Source organism: Lissotriton vulgaris, chromosome 6 (assembly GCF_964263255.1).
Source record: "Lissotriton vulgaris chromosome 6, aLisVul1.2, whole genome shotgun sequence".
Classification (NCBI taxonomy): Eukaryota; Metazoa; Chordata; class Amphibia; order Caudata; family Salamandridae; genus Lissotriton; species Lissotriton vulgaris.
In genome coordinates this window covers 588,952,322-588,961,475 of record NC_141694.1, presented here as the reverse complement: position 1 = coordinate 588,961,475, position 9,154 = coordinate 588,952,322, and the positions used below count along the sequence as shown (strand labels likewise).

Here is a 9,154-nt window from a genome sequence, read left to right as displayed (position 1 = left end):
TCCCTATCTTCCTTTTACTTATATGTTGCTATTTCAAAGATTGCATGAAAGAGGGCAAATATCCAATTCATTTGATGGCCAACTAAAGATGGTAGATGATCCGTATATGATGTGCATGCCCTGTGCACATGTGCTTACACCACCATACATGTGTGCATGCTTGAATGTGGTTTTCAAGTTACAGACCATGATATCTTTATTTCAGAGCAAGTACCAACCATTTTGTTGTTGTTATATTTTGAGGTGATACGTAAGTTGCTACATGTCGGGCAATGCTGCTCTAGCTATTACCCAGTGACTGCTTTCAGGTAGTGAGTGTTTCCATGTACCTTTACACCCAGCTTTCACTCTTATTTTAACATAACAGAATCGTTCCCACTCCTAGCTGTAAACGCAGATTTTAATTTCTTATGTTTAAGATAACCCCTCTGCCATGCTACAGCGATTCAAACCAAACAGTAAGATGCATTGGCATGAGAGAATACATTTTCCTGATCTACAATGAATACGTACTTATGTACTATAAAATTTATTCTTGAACACTGCATCTTGAGTAATACCAGAGGTAGAAAACATACCGATTCTCAAGCTAAAAGGGAAAAAGCACAAAAAGAGAGAAACCCCACAAAAGCCATAGATTACAAGCCCCTGAAATAATAAAAAAAAACGAAATCCATTCAAATGCTGCGGATGAATACACATTACTCTTTCTTAAGGCCAATGAGAAAATCACATTTTGCAAGCACTGTGCGGAGTGTCTATGCATTCGAAGAGTGTTCTTTGCATCGCATGAGTTTTCTGAAGGCTAGCTTAAAGTCGTCGTTAAAGCTCGTGTACAGCAGCGGGTTGATAAGAGAGTTGACGTAACCGAGCCATGTCAAGAAGTTTGCCACTTCGTCTGACACAGTGCAAAGCTTAAGGCCTACAATAAGTTCTTTAATGAAAAATGGAAGCCAACTCAAGATGAAAGCCCCCAGAATGAGTCCAAGGATCTTGGCTGCCTTGCGCTCTCTTGAGCTGGAGATCTGTTGTTGGCGGTCCCCATTAGGATCAGTATCATTGTCATAAGGTGGAATCCTCACCGAAACATTTATCTTCTCAATTTCTGTGGTAGGGTCTGATGTAGAGAATTCCGACACACAAAATGTATGTGTTAGCTTGCAGTGAGCAAAGGAGTTGTGGCTGTCGGTGCTTCGGTTGCTCAGGTGTCGACTTGAGCCACGTTTTTGGTACAGGCTCTTGGCAGCGTGGTATATCCTATAATAGACAATGAGTATCAAGGTCAAGGGAATGTAAAAAGCCCCAAAAGTGGAGTAAATTGTGTAGACCACATGGTCATGCTTTATGACACATTCACTGGGAATACTAGTGTTGTAGTGGTTTCTCCAAAAGAAGGGTGGCATTGAGATGAAGATCGATATCGCCCACACTGTGAGTATCATGAATCCAGCCCTTTTTGGTGTCCTTTTTCGAGCATATTCAATAGCGTCCGTGATAGCCCAGTATCGATCAAGTGCAATGACGCAAAGGTGAAGAATGGAACAGGTGCAGCAGGTCATGTCAATACTAAGCCATATTTCGCAAATTATATATCCCAGAGCCCAAGTATCCATTACAATGTATGAGATGCTAAGGGGCATCACCAAAAGTGCCACAAGAAAATCTGTAACCGCCAGAGAGCATATCAGGTAATTTGCAGGCTGGTGCAGTTTCTTGGTGGTACAGATTGCCAACATAACAGCAAAATTCAGAAGAGTTGTCAGAATGGTTATTAATGCTAATGTCAGGGAAATGAGCAGCTTTTCAGTTACTGTTTTGGACTTGACTGTCATGATGTATTCAGTTGAGCAGTTTGTGAAATTCATTTTAGATATTTATCCCAGAGGTTAGGTACCCTGGTTCATGTTCTTCCGATATAAATAGTTCTCAGGTGCAGAGCTTCTCGAATTGGCTTCTTCACGGGTTCTTCTGGAGACATCTTCTTCTATCTTCACGCAGGTCAATCTAGAAAACATAGTTTAAAGATACATTCATTATTTAGTCTGTGGCAAAAGGATAACATATGCTATATATTTTAACTAAATTATAATTTCTAGAGGTTGACAGACACCATAAAGTTCAAATCATTGTACAACAACAGCCCCTTTGGTGGTTTTCTGTGTTTAAAAACAACAATAATTACATTTGAATTCTATGATGGAGATATCAGAATTGTCAGGTGCTCCCCCTGTAATTACCCTAAACTGTCCAAGGCTGGGGGTACTCCAAGATGCTGGCGGGCACCACGGTTATAGGATCCAACCCCACTCAATGTCAATAACCATGCATACTAACTCATGCTGGTTCCCAATGCTGGCCCTGGAAAGATAGGACTAGTAGTTTCTGAGCCTCTGCTTTATCTTGTGGCCTAATAGTATACTGTTCCTCCAGCTAATTACCTGACTTCACCTCTTTAGGACCCAAAACTCCTCCCTCACTTTTTGTTCCCTATTAAGCTGGGCCCTCCCTTATTTGGTGACACCTTCTCTCCATGAGGGGAACACCAGCATCCACAGATCAGAAAAAAATGATTTCCTAAAGCTTTAGGGGGGCTAGAGCTCTTCTTAGCCGCTCATTGATGCAGAATCCCTTCATGGTTACTGGAATTGTTCACTCTACATATTAACACCTAAGGTCTCATTATGAGTTACTTTTTCATTCAGACGTAGTTGGTAAAAGCAGATATATATTTTCAGATGGAGATTTCCGATACTTTCAGCAGCCAAAATCTCTCAGTGAATATCCAGGGAAAATGAGAAATTACTGGGGAAATCAGTCCTGAAATTAGATTTATTTGGTAATTTAGCATCTTCAGGGTTCAAATTGTAATAGCCCAGATTTTGCCCACCCTTGGAGATACAGATATCGATATCTCCAGGCTACTCATACTGAGAGGCTAGGCATGATAGCTACAAAGCTGAACCATCTTTCATGCAGGTTAAGTCTACTGCACATTCCAGGTTCAAATTAAGAGGCAATCAGAATGAAGATATATTATTGACCTTCTCAGCTTGTTTCTAGACATACATACAATATACATTCATGATCTGGGAGCTCAATCTTTTTTATAATCTTGTTTCTTTTACGTGGATAAATACAGAGCTTCCAAATGTAAATTAAAGCAACAAGGGAGCCGGCCTTTAACAGCAGGTAGAGCCCGGTACAGAGGGCTCTAAGGCTATTAGAACATTCCGCCCCTAGAGCACAGAATGTTCTAATTTGTAAAAAAAGGCTTCATGGAGCCCAAGGGGGTTGAAATCCACTTGCACTCCGTGAGGCCTTTGTTCACAGCAACAGCTGTGAACAAACATTGGATTGCAGATGATCCGAGCTTCTACCAGACCTTAGAAGCCCAGAGAACTCCATTGTTTTCAATGGAGCGGTCAACATTTGAATGTTCTAATAAAATGTAAGGCTCAACTCCCAAACATACATAGGTACCGCACAGCCTTCCTCTTCTCACAGAGGGATAGCAAGGTGACCATTTTCAATGGTTTATACTGTATTTATGATTGTTCTCTATGTAATATAAGCAAGTTGTTTTAGGTGATCTGCCTAAAACGTCTCTCTATTGAAAGGATTGTCAATAATTTGATTTTATAACTGATGCCTAATCAAACAGCAGTTTTCAAATTATTGTAGTGAATGATGTCACAGTATTATACATAGGAAACCCTTGTAAAAAGACAGCGAGCAGTTACTCCTATAAGAAGAAGATAGAAACTGAGTAAGCAACACAGACAGAGATCCTGCTCAATCTACTACGATGTGACAAGCCAGGTAAAGAAGTAATCAATAATCATTCACTCTTCTACCCAGCCCTTGAGAAGGAAAAATTAACATTTAATCACTGCCAGTGCAATTTGATGCTCATAATACACCAGTCATTGATACAACTTTGGCGAGAGGGTCAAACAAAAGAAATATTAATTCCAAAGACATCTTTGAGATACCATCAATCCCTCCTAAGGGACAAATGCTTTAGCTTTTAGAGCACAATGGTTGAATTTTCAATCTTTTAGTTTTATTGACACCTGCTATTACTAAGTACACTCTTAGGGCTAGATGTAGGAAATTCTATTTTACCACTTCTAAAATACCGAATTTTACCGATTCGGTATTTAAGAAGTGGTAAAATAGAAGGGGGCACATGTAGGTATTTCAGAATCGGTAAATACCGAATCTGTAAGATTCGGTATTTACCGATTCGGTAAATACAGAATCGGTATCCCCCATTGATTCCTATGGGCCTTGAAGCCCATAGGAATCAATGGTGAATACCGAATCGGTTTTTACCGATTTGGTAAAATCCGATTTTTGCAAGGGTGCAGGGGGTGTCAGTTTTACACCCTCTGGCACCCCAATTCCGGACTTGTGTGCCATGTGGCACACAGACATGCCCTAAAGGCATGTCTGTTTGTCACATTGCACAGGTGTGCATGCACAGATGTGCATGCACACCTGGATTCGGTATTTTACCACCCAATTGGATTGGGTGGTAAAATACCGAATATGAAAGGCCTGCAGCACTCAAAGATGTGCCACCTACATGTGCTTTTACAGAATCGGTATTTTTACCGAGCCTATATTTACCGATTCAGTAATTTTACCGAATCTGTAAATACAGATTCGGTAAAATACCGATTCTGTAAAGCATGCTCCTACATTAGAAAACCCTAATACCGGTTGGAAACGGCCGAAATCGGCCGTTTCCGACCGGTATTAGGGCTCCTACATCGGGCCCTTAGACTCTTAAGTAGGGAGCGGAAGGGGACATCTATTTGAGAAGTGCAGGCCCCACAGAGTGCTCAGTAATCTAGAGTCTGACTACCAATAACCTTATTCATCAAAAAGGGGAAAGGATCACTTGTCCTGCGAAAAACTCAGGTCTGCAGGTTGGCAACTGGGTGTCTCCCAATAAAATGACCCTCATACACGTGTGTTTCTCTCTTGTTTGTTATCGTTAGCGGTATATAAGGTGTCCCCGCTTGTATCACACATGCGTGCGTAATCACAGGGTCAAGTCATTTGTGTGCACCCTCCACCAGGAGGTTTTACCTTAAGTTTTAAGGCAGTAGTGATCGTGGAAAAAAGTGATTAGGACTATCCTAATCACTTTTTTCCACGATCACTACTGCCTTAAAACTTAAGGTAAAACCTCCTGGTGGAGGGTGCACACAAATGACTTGACCCTGTGATTACGCACGCACGTGTGATACAAGCGGGGACACCTTATATACCGCTAACGATAACAAACAAGAGAGAAACACACGTGTATGAGGGTCATTTTATTGGGAGACACCCAGTTGCCAACCTGCAGACCTGAGTTTTTCGCAGGACAAGTGATCCTTTACCCTTTTTGATGAATAGCAATTCAATGGAGTCTGAAAGGATCCTATCTCTCACTCCCCCCAATTGATTACCTGTACCAATGACCTTAGACAGTCCATGAGACGGAAAATCTTAAGGAGAAGACGTCTTAGTTTAACCAATAATCTTAATTATGGAATTCAAAGTGTTTTTAGTAAGATGTTGGTGTATAGAATATATTAAGAGCAATTAACTATACCTTCTAAATCTTTTCCTTGACTGAAGAAATGATCAGTCTACTGTGGGTCATCTTCTTGGAATGGTGTGACTTTACTCTGCTGTTGATTTGTTTTCCAGTGGCGAGATTTTCAATAAATAGTAAGGCTGTGTATCCTGCTGGTTTAATCGGTGTAAGGGCATTATGTAGAATGGAGAGGAGGCATGACCAACATGCACTCACTGGGTTAATGAGTTGATTGATTTTAAATTTTTAAAGCGTATCGATGACCAAAAAGGCGTCAAGGGGCTATAGATCGCCGTCCGGCTACACCCACTCATAGTACAAAAGATGATATCTATACGGAGAATAACCATGTCTTAAGAGCCTTCCTGAAGGGCAGGAGATGGGGAATGGCTCTTATGTTAGTAGAAGGGTGTTCCCGAGTTTGCTAGCGGCCGTAGAAAATGCTCTGTTGCCCCATTTGTTTTCTTTTAGTCTTGGTACCGTGAGCTGTAGTTAAAGCGAAGAACGAAGGAGTCTAGCTGGGAGATACCGGACAAACATAGTTTTCAATCTTGCAGGGTTTGAGCCTTATATACCATGAAGAGAGATTTAAATCTGATGAATTTATTAATTGTGAGCAAATGTAGGGCATACAAACCCTTGGGATTATCCAAGGAAGGGAATGGAGAGACTACACAGTGTTCAGGGTGAGCTGGCCTCCAAACCTATCATACACACACAAAAGAAGCTACCCTTAAAAAACGGATGTTAACAAAATGTAACCATATCCTTACAAAGCACTAAGTCAGTAAAGTGCTGGGCATCTCAAAAAATGTCAAGGACTGTCCTCACACACCACCAGGTATCATGCTTCATCATTGGCAGTCCTCGCGCTCTAAGAGCCACGTTTGATAGAGAGCGGGCCTTCACCTGGAGACAGGGAGGCACTTCTAATGATCGAAGTACGGCCCGTGAATAGGAGATTTTAAAAACCAATGTAATAACCCAAATACATTTATTTGCTGGGTAATACTTGGTGTTAAATACTAAAATGTAGGGATTGGGGGAACTATTACCCCATAACCACCTTTATCGTCAACATGTTTCTTTCAATGGCCCAACTAAGTCAGTGGCATTCATCAGGATGAAAATAGGGCTCCTATCTTACCAATACGGTTCAGATGTTACAACTAGGATAAGGTGATGGTCCACTAATGTTTGGTAGCTGCCAGTCATTACCACCCTCTTCTAAATGATGGTCCAAATGCCCTAGCTCTTCATACCATGGTATTGCCCATTTCCAAACAGCTTGAATAACCAGTAGACGTGCATTTCATGGTTATCAATTCTGCCTTTGCTTTTTAGCATTCTATGTGAATATCTCTCACTCTCTTCAAGTATCAGCTGTTGGAGTGACATTATGAGTGGCTGTAGAGTTATTGTTGAAGACTGCGGGTGAGAATTTTACCATCGGCTATGGGGAAAGTTTCATTGAGCACAACAATGCATGAGTTATGCTATGAGTGGTTCTGGATGAGTTGTGTTGAGATGGTTCTGGATATATTTTATCAAATGAACTGTGGCTGCATATTGGGCAGCCACCCAAACATTGAAGAAAATGTTTTGAAGAACCAAGATTTTTCTGGAAGTTTTAAACTATAAGAAGTGTGATTCTTATCTATCGACAAAAGAACCTAGAAAAAAGCATTACTTGTGGCTTACAGTCTGTACAACGTTTGTCAGACCACGTTCAGGGGGTGGCAGGGCAAGCAGGGTCTAATGGAGCACACCGTGGGGATTAGGATTGCTTGCCTTTGATGTACTGGGGTACATCCTACAAGGACTCCAGCAACGTTGCCAAGCATACATCCTTTAACACTTGACCCTCATGGTAGTGAGGGGGAACAGGTGAAGGCATCTTAGGAAGGTAGTGCGGCGTATAGAGACTTAGAAAACAAGCAGTCAAACATCAGACATATTAAGTGAATGTCCAGCCAAGTGCTTTTCTTTTAAGAAAGAGAGAAGTACTTTAATCAAAGCACAACTCAAGACTATCTATAAGGAATATGTAGAATCTATGGATGCTACTAGGGTTCCTACAGAGACAACAGGAGCTTTTAGACTTTAACTGGTGCAGGCTCACCATAGCGAAGTGAAGCAGCTTTCCTGTGCTCTGTGGCCCACAGGTTAACTTGATTGTTTTTTTTTTGTTTTTGTGTTTTTTTTTAAATATTTTAATTTTATTTTCACCTGGTACGAGACAACAATATATTCAAAATTATTTCACATCATACTGTGATTTGATTTGGATGAACCTAATTTTTACAAAAAGTTTGATTAAATACAGAAGAGAAAGGTAAAGTAAAAAATGCTATTAATAAGGTCAAATATATCACATACATACACAGTAATCTATAAATCAAATATCATAATAGAGAGGCTAAAATATACCATCAGAATCCACTTGTCAGTCAAAGTTGGTCTTTAAGTCATTCAGTTCAATCTAAGTCCCCCCAAATTTTCTCAAATTTCTTTAGCGAACGAATGCCTCTTAATTCTGCTAGAGTACACTCCATTGTTTTGATTTCAATGGCTAAATACCACCATTCCATAGCGTTAGGTATATTAAGGCTAATCCAGGCCCTTGCTAGGATTAATTTAGCACATGAAATTAGTATTGATGCCAATGCAGGGCGTGGTTGATTAGTCAGATGTAGGCCAAATAATGCCATAGGCGCCGTTATAGGGGAGCTAAGAATGTTTTTAGCAACCAAAATTTTTCCCACTTCTTCCCAATATTTCCCGAGCATTGGACAGGAAAACAGCATGTGCACCAAATCCGCCGCATATTCGGCGCATTTCGGGCATTTGCTTTTATCTCCCAAGGCATTGCTTGTGGGCCATTTCGAAAAAATTTCTGGCGTATAGTAAAGCATGTAGGTGGTTCTGTATTGTTGGAGTCTTAAACTAGATGACCGTACAGAGTTATGAATATTAGTATAATATTGAATTATATGCTTTCCTGTAAAATTTGTTCCAAGTTTGGAGTTCCATTTTTTAGCAAGTATATCACTGTCGTCAGGTCTGAGGCCTATAAGAAATTTGTAAGTCGAGCTGATGATTGATTTCTCTTTCCTAGAATTTAAGCAATCCCAGATACCACCGCTCGACACGCTATTGATTTTATTTTTGCGCACTAAAAAAATCATAGATTTGTAAATATTTAAACCTATGTATTTCAGACAGACCATATAGGTGTTTTAGAGTGGGAAAGTCTAGCATGCCTTGAGAGTTGTACAAATCACCCAAAACTGTTACGCCTTTCAGCTGCCATCTACGGGATTCTCCATCGCTGAATATGCTCGGTAAGCCAGGATTGTTCCATAGAATCAGCTGAGAGTGATATATAGTGGTTTTGCAGTAATCAAGAATATCCTTCCATACTCTTATTATGTCACGTGCGGTCTTGAACTTGACCCGTTTGTAGTAATTTGGGTCTGTTATGTGAAGTAAAAATTGGTTAGAGTCGCCTTTTAGCAATAAATGGTGGTAAAATAACGTATCCTCAATATTTAATAATGA

The 9,154-nt window shown here is 40.4% G+C and overlaps 1 protein-coding gene across 1 annotated transcript in view; it reads right to left on the bottom strand.

The window, feature by feature from the left end:
- Window positions 1-389: 389 nt before the first annotated feature.
- The window catches only part of HTR1E (5-hydroxytryptamine receptor 1E), a 1,214,090-nt gene continuing 1,205,325 nt past the window's right edge, over window positions 390-9,154 (bottom strand). The window contains exon 7 of the mRNA XM_086925235.1: window positions 390-2,004. Coding sequence (XP_086781361.1) covers window positions 759-1,865 — 1,107 coding nt within the window. The 5' untranslated portion in view covers window positions 1,866-2,004 and the 3' untranslated portion in view covers window positions 390-758. The remainder of the gene's footprint in view (window positions 2,005-9,154) is intronic.